Below are 16,653 nucleotides of genomic sequence, written 5' to 3'. Positions count from 1 at the left end.
ATCACTTCTGGCCCCCCATATTTTATTAATTCTGGAGCAATCTAATCCGATCACAACAATAATAATAATAATAATAATAATAATAATAATAATAATAATAATAATAATAATAATAAATCTGATTACATTACATAATTATATTGAGAGAGTCAGATCATATGTTTTTGAAGGGATTAACATTTTGGTGTGCTGTGTTGAGTGTAGGTCTGCATAGGGTATGCCGTGAGTAGAAAAAGGTTGTGGAACACTGGTGTAGAAGGTATGAGTATGTAGAAATTTGATTAATTCTGTTCTCAACCTTTATGTACTCTTTTTTTTTTAAGTTTCCAATCATATGATTTATCATATTTTGCAAAATTATTATTTGCTAATACATTTTACAGAAGAAACTCTATGAACATTTTCACCAATATGACATCATCAGATATTCAAAATGTTACAACGAAATCTAAATGTAAGTCCAATAAGGTATATATATTAAGATATATGTAATTTTAAATTGGTTTAAATAGAATGTAAATATTTGTGATAACTGGGAGGGATGCAATTTAAGCTAATATACTGTATTTTAGTTTTCAATATTTAAAAAGGGTTATAAAGTGCGTGTCACTCGATGTTACGAAAACTATTGTGTCGATGGTTTAAACAGACCCTATAGATTGCAGAAAAGTCGTATTCAGCTGCAACTACTTGCACTTTTCTGTTTAATGTGCGAAAATTAAGATACATATAGTATTATTCATTACTATTCAGATGACTACTGTTTTTTACACCGTGAAATCATGGAAGCCCTGCTACAAAATAATAATAATAATAATAATAATAATAATAATAATAATAATAATAATAATAATAATAATGACAGCAGTACATGAGTTTATTTCATAATTTAGAATTACGTGAAAATTGTCCACATGATTTTTCTTCAGAACTAAAGAGAAAAATTAGTTCATTCTGCAGTAATTTTAATAAAAGATAGCAAAACTGCTACAGAATGAAAAATAAATAGGAAGAAAAATATGGCAGTTCACTGGATCAAGAATTTAAGCTGTCTCCATGTAATAAATTTCATGTTGAACATGTGGCTGGATGTTCATAGTTGTACAGTCACTCTGATCAGCCAAGAAAATTGTTCTCTGAATCGTCTAAGAAGACTAAGAGGAGGAAAACTGAACATCTCAGAGAAGCTGCTGATCCTGCTGTGCTTGCTCTTGCTATTCAGATAAGTCTGAAGGCTTCTGGTAAAGAGAAGCAGCTACTAATGGAAAATGCTCTCAGTACACCAACCCATGCAGCAAAAATTCTAACTGCATATAACGAGCACAGTGGTTCCTGCAAAAATGTTGCAAAATATAGTGGTGATGACGTTTTAGCCCTGATAATGAATGCGAAATTATCTAAGTACCAGTACACTTTATTGAGACTACAAGCAAAACGTAGAACTGTAGATTTATATCCAAGATACAATGAAGTTCGAGAAGCAAAGCTGCATTGCTATCCAAGTGATATTACTGCGACAGAAATAAGTGCAGAAGTGAAGTTACAGAGTCTATTAGATCATACAGAAAGACGAATTATTCAGAGCGTTACAACAATAATTCCATCACTTTCTTCTGAAACATAAAATTTCGCATTGTTTAATAGTGGGATTGTGATGGCAGTACAGGACAACACCAATACAAACAGAACAGAAGGAGAACAATATAGTGACAGTGACATCTTTTTAACATCCTGTGTGCCTCTAATTCTGTATGCAGAATAAGAAGACGACTCTAATGTGAGAAGAGTGTACTGGGAAAATCCTCGACCCTCTTCAACCAAATACTGCAGGCCTATACGCATTAGGTAAACTGCAGCAGGAATAAACAGAACTCATAAATGAAGAAGTTGCTCATGTAAGAGAGCAGATAGAAATTCTTGTGCCCACGACAGTCACGATATCAAATCATTACGAATGAAACATGAGTTGATGCTGACAATGATAGACGGAAAAGTTTGTAATGCTAGTGTTGGGATTAAATCAGCTCAGGTGTGTTACGCTTGTGGAGCATCACGGAAAGAAATGAATCGTATTGATGTCATTCAACAGAGACCAGTTGACTACAGTACATTTGCCTTCGGTTTGTCTACTCTCCACGCCTGGATCCGCTTTTTTGAATGTTTATTGCACGTAGCATACAGAATTAATTTTAAGAAATGGCAAATCCGTGGCAAAGACTTATGAACTTATGAAAAGGAGAAAGGAAGAAATTCAGAGTCGGTTTCGAAATGAGATAGGACCTCGTGGACAAAACAAAACCAGAGGGGAGTGGAATCAAAATGACGGGAATAGACCTATTACTAGATTCTTCTCAAATCCCAAATTAACATCATCCATAATCGGGAGAGATAAAAAATTAATTATACGTTTTGCAGTTATTCTTCGAATAATTTCTAGTGGAAGAGACATTAAAGTTGATTATTTCAATCAATATGCGCTAGAAAATAGAAAATTGTTCTTTCAGAAGTATCCCGTAGCGTACATAAAATTCTCATCCATGGGTCTCAGATTATATTAACTCAGCTCTGCTTCAAATTGGACAGTTGTCTGAGGAGGCTCATAATAAAGATATTAAGATATATCGAGAGCTCCACACAAGGAAAAGTTCTCGTAAAAACACAATGACAGATTTAGTCAACAAGCTTCTCAAATCTTTCGATCCTCTCATTTCAAGACTTATCAGACAGTCATACAAACAGCACAAAACTCCCTTGTGGAAGGAAGCATTACAGCTACTGAAAGACTCAAGTGAAGAAGAAGAAGAAGAAGAAGAAGAAGAAGAAGAAGAAGAAGAAAGTGCTATTCATGAAGAAAATGTCAGTGATGAAAATGTAATGCTGAGGAGTCAGATACTGAATAAAAACAACTGTGTGATGTGAAAGTACTTTTAATTTAGAGCAAAAGTGAAAACTATTGAATAACTATTGATTTTATGCATCCAAGAAAACAATAGAGACAAAAAATAATTCTGTCCCATTTTGAGTCGATTCTGGCCCACTGTGCAATGGAAAAAAGTTTCCAAAACATAATACAGTAAAATTCCTCATAACCAGCACCCAAATAATCAGCAATACCAAAATAACGGCACTTTTGGCTGGGCCAAAAAATGTTTAAATCTGCCACATTGCCACAGTTTGAGCCATCAGTTTTGCCACATTAGGAAGTTCACACGACTTCCGTTTTCAGTAAATATTCTAATCTAAAATTAGTGTAATATTTGTGTTGTGTGATGTCTTTTAATAAAGAAAATCCACACAGTTTTTATGTTTGTTTAGTTATGTTTGAAGTGTCAGTGTTGCCACATTAGAATTTCGCACGAAATTCCATTTTCAGTGAATCTTTGAACCTAATATTAGTGTATTATCTGTGTTGTGTAATGTGTTTTAATAAGAAAAATCCACACAGTTCTTAATGTTTATTTAGTTATGTTTGGGCAGTCAGTGTTGCCACATTAGGAAGTTCGCATGAACTTTAATTTTCAGTGAATATTCTAACCTAGAATTAGTGTATTATTTGAGTTGTGTGATGTGTTTTAATGAGGAAAATCCACACAGTTTTTATGTTTATTCAGTTATGAGCAAGTGATAGAGAAATAAGCTTCACATGAATGCAGTTTCAACATTTGGTACCATGAAATACGAACTTTTTTTTCGCATATAACAGTATTATTTATTCAATTATCCGGAAAAATCTCGTATCCGGAACTAGTCTGGTCCCTTTGGTGCCAGTTAAGAGTGATTCTACTATAATAATAATAATAATAATAATAATAATAATAATAATAATAATAATAATAATAATAACTCACAATCTGGACAAGAATTTTTTCGAGAATAACTGCAGGTGTCGCATTTCTATAGCCATAAATAGCCACTGGTTGGACCCAATTGTGCAAAAAAGGAACAAACGTAAATACTAATGCATGACTGCCTATTTGATTTTTCTGAGGAGCTGAGTTATATCACCCATGTCAACGAACTCGTCTAATTGAAGAAACCAATTATTAAGATTAAGCTTTTCCCTCAACTTCATCGAAAATTACTATCCCATATTTTTTATTTTCATCATTTTCGGCTTTGTAACATTCAGCCTGAAAGAACATTTAAGTCCTTTACAAAGGTTCCTAGATGATACTATGAAAGGAGAGGTAACAATCAATACTTAAGACAGTGTCTGTATCCGTTTGGGAATTTTATTTTTAGCAGCAAAGTCTCTAAATTGAAATCATACTATATCTCATGCCACGGGAACCTCTTAATTGGCATTTCTTAACCATAGCATCAATAATAATTTTTTTCTTTTTTATTGAGATTTTTATTATTTGTACATTGACAATTACTTGATTTCAGTTTTTGTTCAAGTAAATTAATCCTAGCATTGGCTGTACTGAGATTAATTTTAGTTGAGTTAGTGTCCATTTTAGACTTTTAATTTGTCTTTTTAAAAGTGCATTTTCCTTCAAAGAGTCTATTTAGTTCTCCTCGCCTGAATGGAATATGAGGCCTCTTGTTCCATTCTGTATATTCTTATCTTCATTCGTCATCCTTCTTTTGTAGGCACTTCATGTCGAATCACTGGTATTTTTCGGGACTTAATCGGAGATGATAAATATTTAGGCAAATTAGGGAATATATGAGGGACTGTTCCTGGTTTCAGTTTTCAATTGTCCCTGGGTATTTCCACCTTTTCACCCCTCACAGTGAAAGAATCTGTTTAATTATCAACTCTTCGCTAAAATGTAAATCCTACTTTTATCTGAAAGCTGCATATCTTTTCGAGGACTCACTCTAACCTATTTTGAAAAAATCATGTGTCTTTCGGTGGCTGTCCTGCATGTGAGCATAGTGGCATGCTAATAAAATCATACATCTATTAATAAATTGAGTACCTCAGTGGAAAAACGGCAGATTCCAACTCAAAGCAATTGTGAGATAATCGCAGTTAAAGTTTATTGTAAATTACTACTGATGTATAGGACATACATGTATCAAACCTGGAATAGAGGAAAGAAGACAGATGTACAAATACGACTGCAAATCGGTAGTGCCATAGTTATGAACATAGTGTATTAGTATTTATTCAAAATTGAAGATAGCATTACAGGTATATATATATATATATATATGACTACTCAAACTCTGTCTCATCATCAATAAATTCGATGTTTTCACCCATACTTGTGTCATTTACAGTCTTAAAATTTCTGATAAACAGGAGGAATCAGTGGTAAGAGTTTCATTAGGTCGTCATACTTGGACAGCTTGATGCAGTGTCCACTTGGGTACCTGAGGTTGAAAGTGATCACTGTGCTTGCTTGTCGACCCCTTCTTTTGTGTTTACTTTTATCCACTCATCTTGATGGCCATAAGTATAACTGAGACCAATAATCTCAGGTTCATCACAGTGACGTTCATAAAAATTAAACATTTCCTGAACAGAGTGGACACTTGAGATGTACGTCTTATTTGGGGTTCTTGATCTACTGTAATGTGATTGGTACTTTGGAAATGACTGTATGTGTTTCCTGATCTCTTCTTTGTCCTCATCTTTGATTTAGTGTGGCTGACTAGTATGCCTAACTCGCTGATCTTGCGAAGGTGTGAGACGTGCTGTCTTTGGAGACGGTGTCATATTAATGTTTTCACTTAGAATGGGGAAACCGCGTAAAACTCACACAGAAAACACGTATCATAATAATAATAATAATAATAATAATAATAATAATAATAATAATAATAATAATACTTGATAACAATGGTAATAATAATAATAATAATAATAATGATGATACTAATACTAATAAATTAATAATAATAATAATAATAATAATAATAATAATAATAATAATAATAATAATTCTTGGTAATAATAATAGGCGTACCTCGTACTGTTCGCAGTCTCCATACAAAATATTGACAACAGGGCCTTCTGGCACACAGGAGCTCGCCGATTGTTAATAGGATCACAGTACTTGTCAGTCCAGTTTCTTTGGGAATAGTCTGAATTCACTCTGTATTTTTATAAGCCTTCTTCTTCATACATTTTTCAATAAGGCCAAAAAGGTAGGTGTTCTGTCTGTTGTAGTTCCCCATATCATAGAACAAGGTAAGGCTACTGTATTGGCATACCGACTCGGGCATTCGACAACATGAGACCAAATTCACCCTACACTTTTTTAACACGTGCTTGTGTGATGCATTTATATATTCCTCCCCTCTATTTCTACATATTTTTCGTTTATTCTTCACCCAATCCTGGAAAGTTCGTGATCGTTTTCTAGCATTCACAGCAGCAACTTAGCCACTCCACTCATTGCGGACACCATTCTGAGACTGGTTGGGATATGCCGATCTTCCATTAGGCTAGAGCGCGGCAAGCAGTTTTGCAGAAACAAAGAATACAGGTTACAGCCAAACGACATATCCCAACACAACAAATCGTTTCTCAACATGTTACTAGATCATAGCAGTGTACAATTCTAGTGAAACATGCATTTTGATGGCGAGTTGGGATCTGCCGTTTTTCCACTGAGGTACTCAATTGGTATAGACCCTCATTGCATATTCTATCATAAACAACTTACAGATGTCAGTTTAGGCTAACATAATAAATCTCACTTCTCTTCCACTTTTTAAATATAATGAAATCCTGCTGTGGAACTTCGCTTTATTCACTACTTATTCTACCCCGAACTACGAGATTTAAGAGCTCATTACAATCGTCATGCCTTTAGTTCAGCAATCCACCACCAACAATGGGTTTATACGGAAGTCAGAACACTATTAGTTCTATTCATTCTGGGCATACTCTAGAGCAAAGTTAAAAAGTAAATGTGGTACCGGTATTGCATCTCTTTGCTTTAGCCCACAGTGAATTGGAAAAGAATCTGACAGAAACTGACCTATACGGACTCTGCTGTACATTTCACTGAGACACATTTTAATTAATCAAACTAGTTTCTTGGGAATATCAAATTCAATAAGAATATCATATAAAATTTCTCTCTTAATCGAGTTGTATGCATTTTTTAAATTTATGAATAACTGATGTACTGTACCCTTATACTTCCATTTTTCTCCAATATCTCTCGAATACAAAAAAATTGATCAATATTCCATCTATTACGCCTAAAACCACACTGATGATCCCCAATAATTTCATCTACGTATAGATTTAATCTTCTCAAAAGAATATTTTATACAATGTCGACAAAAGTAATATTCCTCTAAACAAAGGTCAAATTACAGAAATAAAATCTGATCTGACTGACACTTTTCAGAAAAAAATGTAACAAACCATTAAATGTGCCATAGACCTAATTTCACAAAACAAATATATTACCCAAAACCCAATCATATCAATTTTGAAAACTTTACCTAAAACCCATAAAGAAAATCTTTTCATGAAGCCGATTCTCAATAGTAGGCTATGCAGGCACCAAACCATAAAATCAATAAATTTCTCTTGGAATATCTTAAAAAGAATCCTCAAAATTGAAAATAAAAACACGTTACTAAACACCAAACAGCTCATAGATCAATTAAATAAACTGAAAATTAACAGTAAATTGAAAATGGTTTCATTAGACATCGAAAATTTATATACAAACATACCTATTAATGACTTAATACAAATAATAGTCAACAAATTACATGAATTATATACGGATTCAAAATTAATCGAGCAGAATCAGAATTTGTTAAATGTTTCCCTACAACAAAACTATTTCCTTTCCGACAATAAATTTATAAACTAACAAAAGGTGTTGCAATGGGCGATCCTTTATCCAATTTCATAACCGAAATTTTCCTACAAAGCCTAGAAAATCTCAACATAGAAAATATAGAACAACAATATAATATAGTTTCCTATTCAAGATATGTTAATGATACCTTAATAATATATGACGGAAATACACAAGGAATAAATACAGTCACCACATTCAATAATCTGCACTCCAATCTCAACTTCACTTTCGAAGATGAAAAAAACTGTTCAATAAATTTTCTTGATATAACTATTACACTAAAACGCTCAAAAATCTTTTACAAAATTTTTCGTAAACCCACAGCCACAAACCACACCATACATCAAACTTCAAACCACCTTTTTCTCACAAAATTAGCAAATTTAGGTACCTTATTGACCGATTAATAAATACACCTACAAGTAAATCCCACTGTAAAAAGAATACGATTACATAATACAACTAGCTACAGAAAATGGCTTGGGAAAAAAAAAACATACCAAACATCATTAATAAACATAACAAAACATACTCTTCAACTAGTAAATTCAAGAAAAGGTAAAAGAGGGATCACCATGACACCATAATCAAAATATTCAGTTAATAAATGAACAAATCACGAATCCTCAGAACCCTCTCTATCACATGTCACGGAGAGATTTATAATCTATTACTTCCGCCTGTCAAGTGAGCATTCCCCTCCCAATCTTCCATTGCTCTCGTAAACCCTCTTGTGAAACCACTATGATCTAGTTAATTGGCATCCGAGCTACAGGTAAGGTCTCCATTCGACAAACTGTAACTGAACCCCCAGGTTACATCCTTTCAGCAGTTTAATTACAATATCTAAAGTCACAAAATCACATATTTCAGATGCCTGTTAGCTAGAAACATCAAGGTTAAGCAGGTACAATGGAAATCTCCAAATACAATCCCAACTGACACAAACTGACCAATTTGAACGAAATTTATACCAACATGTAATAACTATGTTATCAAGTCTTTTTAATGTTGATTTTAACACTTGTTTTTAATTTAGTTATATTGTTAATATGTATGATCTTAATATATCCTTTTTAAAATTTAACTCATAACATAATGCCCTGCTTCAACCATGTGTACCATATTTCACTGGATTTTTTGTTCATATACTTGTTCTTAATAACCTGAAGATGAACTAATAGGGTCGAAAACGTTTTTTAAATAAAATATTTACAACAAAATTATAATGGGTCATTAACCCATCACCTACTTGACAAGTTATTAGATCGAATCATCTTTGAAAAATTTAATAACTCGTAATATAAGTTAACTTGTTTTGTTAGTTCCAAAAGAATTAAAATAAGAATTTATAAAAAATTAATTTAAATCTGTTGTAGTATATGGAAGCGAAACTTAAACTTTACCTGATCAAACGATCAAAGCCCTTAATACCTGGTAAAGGAAAATACTAAGAAAATATCGACCTAGGGCTGTATGTCACTAAGGAGACTGACGAATTAGAACAACAAACATGGAACTTCAAAATTTATATAGAGATATCAATACTTTCATTTATATTACACTCAGAAGATTGGAACTACTTGAACACTTACTTAGAATGCTTTATAACAAAATTTCAGTAACCATTCTGGATAAAAATAGAGGTAGAAAATAAAGAGTTGGCAAGCCGAAAATACGATTGCTAGATGATGTCCAGAATGACTTTGTTAATGTGGGAATAAGGAGGAGAAGGAGATTGAGAACTTTAGATCGGAATGACTGGAAGGCTGTTAATTAGGGAGGCAACAACTAAACTATAAGAGCAGTTTACCAATTGCCATATAAAGATAAAGTTAATAATGATAATGATATTTATATGAATACTTACAAGCAATTCCCAGTCTGCATCATTCACCAAAACCAGGATACCAGGTCTTCTGCAAGACAACATATATAGCATTACTACAGCATACAAATTTAGTTAAATGTTAAATTTTAAGGAATTCAGAGGAGAAATTTTGAAGCTAATTGCTTTCTTTGAACGGTGATCTACATATTTTGTAAGTTGTGTTAAACACAAGGGTGGAAACGAAGATTCATTGAAGGACACTGTAACATCAAAAAGCATTGTAACATGTAGCATTGTTAGAGCAGCAAAAGGAGTATTCACTTCAAATTCAAAGGCAGTCGGAGATTTTTTCGTCACTTTCCAATTTATAAAATAGATAACCTTTTTTGCAAGCATTTCACAGAAAAATATACACACAAAAAACTTCAGAATCAACACTTCTCAAAAGGTATCTGAAAGATCTGTTATGCTGATATTCTTGCCAACATAAGAAAAACAGTGGCAGACAGTAACATCTGGATTTCCTTAGACGAAACAAGAAGATGTGTTGCCAATGTTATTGTGGGAATAATGCTTCACGATACATAGATCTGGTAACAAGTTTTTGTTAACCTCCGAGGTAAATGAAAAAGTGAATTACAGTACTATTGTCTTAGATCAAAGAGCATGACAATATCCTCCTCCTAATCACTCATGGTGTTCTATATGAGGAGCATCGTTTCAATATGTGTTTTCTGCATTCTGTGAACGCAGAATTCAAATCTGCAAAGGTAACATAGCAAAATGAGTTTTCTCCCATCCTAATATGATGTTAAAAAGGAAGTGATGGTCTCAGCAGACCGGATAAAAGCATTCAAACGACAGTGATATATCTAGAATTGATTTTCAACTTGACATTCAAAAGTACCTGGCAATATTGCAACATAACAAGAAGGTGAAGGAAAATAGAGAGTTAGTTAAACACTTAATTGATATTGTCTGCCATTTAGGAAAGAGAGAATTGGCCCTGTGTGGTCACGACAGAGGCGATAATTAGGTTGACAGTGGTAATTATGTTCAAGTAGTTCATTTATTAAGGAAATATGTCCCTATATTGAATGACTACATTAAGGATAGTATGCATTTACTGGTTTATCTAATCGAATTCAAAACGATCTGATTGAATCAATAAGTAATGTAATTATAGCAGAAATTAGAAAAGAAGTCCACAATGCCCCATTTCTTGCAATAATGGTAGATGAAACGACTGATATTCAAAGCCAATCAGCACTCTCAGTTGTACTTAGATATATAACTAGTGATAGAGTAGTGCAAGAACGATTTGTAGGATTTTCAGATGCGAGTGCTGATCAAACTGCTTTAGCATTAGCCGATTGGGTTATTGACTGTATAGTTCAGTAATGATTTTGGTAGTAAAACAGTGACTCAAACATATCACAGTGTAGCGGTCATGCCAAGTGAAATTAACAAGCTACAAGATAAAGTCAGAGACAAGTTTTCGGATACCATATTCATTCATAAACTTAACCTTGTGCTTTCACAATCTGTGTCATGCATTAAGGAGTGTAATGTATTTTTCAAAACTCTTAACGGTTTTTCTTTTCTTTTTCCTCAAAATCATCAAAGAGGGCTTATTATTTAGACCAAGTAGTGAAAAAGAGATTTCCAAAAGTCGCACCAACAAGGTGGAACTACAACAGTCATCTTGTAGAGACCGTGTATGAGAATAAATCTGAATTAAACACAATGTTTGAAAATATAACTGAAAATCCAGATGGTTGAGATAACGAAACCTACATTGCTGCTCGAGGGTTTCTTTCTGTTCTGAAAGATTTTACCTTCAATTTTCTTCGGAATATGTATGGTAAGACTTTCCTGTGTTAAATTTCAACCAAGTCTGCTCAAAATGGGTTTCCCGAAGTCACACTAAAGACCACAAGCTGCAGAGGAAAGCCATTTCTTCTGAATTGTCAGAATGCTTTGAAGCCGAAGAGGAGACCTTTTCGTCCTGGACTGCTACAGGTGACAAAACTTGAGTGGAGAGCTTGAGACAAAAAGGCTGCAAGTATCATCACCCAGAAAGAAGAAATTCAAAACAACCCCCATCTGCAGGAAAGTCATGGTTACTGTCTTTTGGGATTGTGAGGAGTCATTCTTGTGGATGTGATGCCAAGGGGAGCAACCATAAACTCAAAGGTGTACATCAACACCCTGAATAAGTTCAAGAAATGTTTCTGACGAGTTTGGCCTGGCAAGAATCCAGCAGAAATGTTACTCTAACATGAAAAGCACGCCCTCACATTAGTCTCCAAACCCGAGAACACATTACCAAAATGGGTTGGATCATGCTGCCCCATGCATCCTACAGTTCATATCTGTCACCATCAGACTTTCACCTTTTGGGTCGCCTAAAGATGTTTTGCGTGGAACTCATTTTGAAAGTGACAAAAGCGTAACTGATGCAGTGAGGAAGTGGTTATGCATGCAGGACAAGAGCAGGTACTGCCAAGGAATATATGCACTTGTGCCATGCTGGCATAAGGCCATATGTGATGAAGAATTTCTAGAAAAACAGTATGTGAAGAAGAAACATTCAAAGCATTCTAACAATTTGTATTGTCACCAAACTGCAACAATTTCTGAGAAAAAACTATAGGACATAATTTTTTGAATGATCCTCATATATTAAGCAAACATCATCCATCACTTTGGATCACCATGACAGACTGTGTAACATCATTTCCGATATACGAGGTGTGTGTGTGTATACACATCGTATATCGCAAATTATGTTACACAGAGTGGCGTGCGCATGCACGCACGCACACACACAGGGTTAATTAAAAGTCCTGTACCACCTAAATAACTTTTGAAACATGTAGTTCAGTGACATGAAACTTAGTGTGTGGGGATAATGATATACTAAGAACTCGATAATGGTATTAACGTGTTTTTAATACTTCCGGTTTATCCGGAAGTAACTCCAACTCTCTTATTTTCAATGGAACATACAATCAATATATATATATATATATATATATATATATTTAATAATGCTCATTAAGAGCTTTTCAAAAAATATCCACACTTGATACTTCTGTACAAATGCAATGTTGCTAAATTAAGAAAACAGAAAAGTGTATCAAATATTAAAATAATAAAACACTCCTTCCTTAACAAAAACAAAACGAAGCTAGTTCACCTTCTAAATTCTGTGTTCAAACTGGTAGCCCTCATCTGGTCGACAATATGCCAGTCAATCATAGAAACCATTCAAGGAATGTTTAACCAGGCTTTAGGAATATCTTGTACCACTTCCATTATTCAATGCCCCAGATCTTCTAAGTTGTTGGGTCTTTCTCGATATACTACTGACTTCAAATGGCCCAATAAAAAGAAGTCTAAAGGTGACAAATTTGGGGATCTAGCTGGCCACTCTATGTGGCCTCTCCTACCAATCCATCGAGGTGGAAAAACCTAGTCTAAATGCTCACAAACATTCTGTTCATAGTGAACTGGAGCTCTATTTTGTTGGAAATAGATATCTCTGAGTAGATGATGGTTGGTACTACCTGATTTTGGAGCAAATCCAAGTATCTATTAGACTTTACCGTTTCTCTAAAGAAAGGATCAGTAATATGGTCACCAATAATACCAGCCCAGACATTAAGTTTCTGTGGAATCTTCGTGTGGTTCTCCTCCATCCATTGTAGATTTATGTCTGTCCAGTAACGACAATTGTGTCTGTTGACAAATCCATTCAGGCAGAATGTGGCTTCATCTGAGAATACAATTTGTCTAAGAAAAGCCGGATTGTTAATGCGTTCCATCATTAATTCACAAAACTTTATTCTTCTGTCAGGATCATCCTCTGAAAGTTCCTGCAAAAGTTGAATTTTATAAGGATGTTGCTTGGCACTTTTAAGGATTTTCATCACGGAACTCTGGCTTATATTAGATTCTAACGCCAAATTTGTAGTAGATACTTTTGGATTTTCTTGCACATGGAGGACAATATCCAATAAAATCTTATCACAGTCTGTATATACAGTCACGAAGCTTGAGTTTATGAGGGTACTAGAAACAATAGACTATTTCGCATTGTCTGTAATGAGGCGATAGTAGTGATCCTAGTGTTTAGCAAATATCTACGGATGCATATTTACTACATATTGAGCTTCGTGACTGTATATACTAGACTTTGGTATTATCATCAGTTGCACTTTTCAGGCGACCTGATCTTGGTAAGTCATTTAAGCTTCCAGTTTCAGTGAATTTCCTTACGATCCTTGTCACTGTTGTATGTGGAATTGGATTGCAATCCGGATGCATACCATTAAAAAATTCGCTACCTCTCGATGAGATCATTGTCTGTCTCCATAGCCAATAATCATCAAAATTTGAATTCTTTCCCTTTCATTCAACATCAGACAGAATTATTTAACACACTAGAATGTCAGATTCAATTCCTTAAATAAGATGTCTGTACCAATAAACATGTTTCCATGGATATAAACAATGGACAATCAAATTATAGTAAACAAAAGAAGCGTTTATCCATATTCCATGGATATAAACAAAGAACAGTCAAATCATAGTAAACAAAAGAAGTGTTTTACCTGTATTCCATGAATATAAACGAAGGACAGTCAAATCACAGTAAACAAAAGAAGCATTTTACTCGTATTATTCGTTAGATCTACACTTTTCTGTTTTCTTGATTTAGCAACAGAAGTATCAAGTGTGGGTGCTTTTTGAAAAGCTCTTAATGAGCACTATTCAAATATATAAATATATATATATATATATATATATATATATATATATATATATATTTTGGGTGTTCCATTTAAAATAAGAGAGTTCTAGTTACTTCCGGTTAAACCGGATGTAGAAAAATCTCTATAATACCATTATTGAGTTCTTAGTATATGGTTATCCCCACACACCAAGTTTCATGTCACCGAACCACATGCTTCAAAAGTTATTTAGTTGGTTCAGGATTTTTTTTTAGTTGGTTATTTAATGACGCTGTATTAACTATGAGGTTATTTAGCGTTGATGAGATTGGTGATAGCAAAATGCTATTTGGCGAGATGATGTCTGGCATTCATCTTACAGTTGGAGAAAACCTCGGAAAAAGCCCAACCAGGTAATCAACCCATGGCCGAGAGCAAATTCAGACTGGCAGGCAAGCGCCTTATCCAACTGAGCCATGCTGGTGGCTGCGGGACTTTTAACTAACCCTGTATGGAATATTGCTAATAACTAGTTAAATTTTAATTTTACAAAAAAAAAGTTTTATACACAAGCTGTTGGAGATAAACCATAGAATATGATACCAGTGTTCGAAAGAAGTTAGATATTCAGGCATACAGAGTGTGGCAGTAAACTTAATTTCTTTAAATGGCACCCTATATTAAAATTTGCATATTACGTAAGAGTGCGTAAATGTTTTACCCGTTCACTCGTTCCAGTCTTTTAATCAATTATTTATTAATCTTGTTTCATGGACTTCAAACTTGAGATAAATAAGTATCTAAAATGATTGATGATCGATGTCCCAGTCTATCACGGGGAAAAAAAAAAAACACGCACGCACATACACACACACACAAACAAAAAGAAATATATGTAGGTTGAGATTAGGAGACCTTGGGAGTCATTCAATACTTCCTCTTTTGCCAATACACTATCCTAGAAGTTTTTGGTTCAAACAATTCACTATCACCCTTCCATAATGTGCATGGTACCATCTTGTTGGAATAAGATATCATCTTGAATTCCTTTTGGTTCTCCAGGGAGTAAATACCAGGAGGTGGAACTACTTCATTCTGCAGAAGGTTTAAATACAGTTCAGAATATAAGTTCCCACTATGAAAAATGGATACACCAGCCCACACATTTACATTTTGTGGACATTATGTTTGGCGTTCTATCTTCCTATGTGGATTCTCTGGAGCCCAGTAATGGCAGTTGTGAATATTTACAGTATCATCACACAGAAAACATTTTATCAGTGGATTTAGAAAGCAGCTCTGAAAATAATTATTTTAATCTCATAGCATCCCGTCAATATATAATGAAAATAATGGCAGTGATAAAGGACAGTCTTTCCTAATATACTAAATTATGCAAAAAATATCTGTAACTAAACAGCAACAAAACAAAAATAAAGAACAATGAAACCATTATAATTTATGAAGTAATAGAACAAGATCATTCAAATACTTAGGATGTACTATCTTGATACACGAAATGAATATGTATACAGTATGTTTCAAAAGTTCAGAAACTCATATTTTGAGAATTGCATTCAGTCTAACAATCTGTGCTTTCAGCATGTGCAGGTGATCTTGAGAAAGATCTCTGAGAAATGTTATGGACAACTGATTGTGCCCATGAGCGGGCAAAGGCAAGAAGTGAGTGCCAGTCAACCATGAATCTTAACCAGTCACATGGTTACTTTGTTAAAAATGTTGACTAAATCTTATGAATGTTGTATGATGAAAGACGAGTGGAACAGAGCAAAACTCTTTCAGGTACCGGGATTTGAACCTGGGTTTTCAGCTCTATGTGCTGACGCTATATCCACTAAGCCACACCAGATTCCCATCCCAATGTCAGATTGAATCCTCTCAGTTTAAGTTCCACCTCTTGGGTTCCCTCTAGTGGTCTATCCTCATGCACTGCGTCATAAGATATATGACAGTGGCACAATGTCAATACATGAGCAGAGGTGCACTCGTTATGAGTGACTATGAGCGTATTCCGAATCTCACAGGTTAGCAATCCAATGGCATCACGGTGTTCCGAATTCCGATGACGTCATTGATGCTCCACCGGTGTCGCAACGGTGCCATCAGCTTGCAGAGGTGGTGGCAGTCTCCATCAGCCGCCATCAGTGAATCTGATTGGTTCTTGTATAGGGTGGGAATTAGCAGACTAATGACATTGTGCACTGTTGTGTCATGGAGGTGTGTTCTGCTTTAGTTCTGCTGTATTGTTTGTAATGAGCACAATGTAAAAACAATA

The 16,653-nt window shown here is 34.4% G+C and overlaps 1 protein-coding gene across 2 annotated transcripts in view; it reads right to left on the bottom strand.

The window, feature by feature from the left end:
- Urm1 (Ubiquitin-related modifier 1) overlaps nt 1-16,653 on the bottom strand; it is an 82,640-nt gene that overhangs the window by 15,338 nt on the left and 50,649 nt on the right. For both annotated transcript variants that reach the window (XM_069833642.1, XM_069833641.1), the window contains one exon: nt 9,658-9,706. In XM_069833642.1, coding sequence (XP_069689743.1) covers nt 9,658-9,706 — 49 coding nt within the window. The remainder of the gene's footprint in view (nt 1-9,657; nt 9,707-16,653) is intronic.

Source organism: Periplaneta americana, chromosome 8 (assembly GCF_040183065.1).
Source record: "Periplaneta americana isolate PAMFEO1 chromosome 8, P.americana_PAMFEO1_priV1, whole genome shotgun sequence".
Lineage (NCBI taxonomy): Eukaryota > Metazoa > Arthropoda > Insecta > Blattodea > Blattidae > Periplaneta > Periplaneta americana.
Note: the sequence above shows the minus strand (reverse complement) of the source record. Positions and strands in the feature narration are given on the sequence as shown.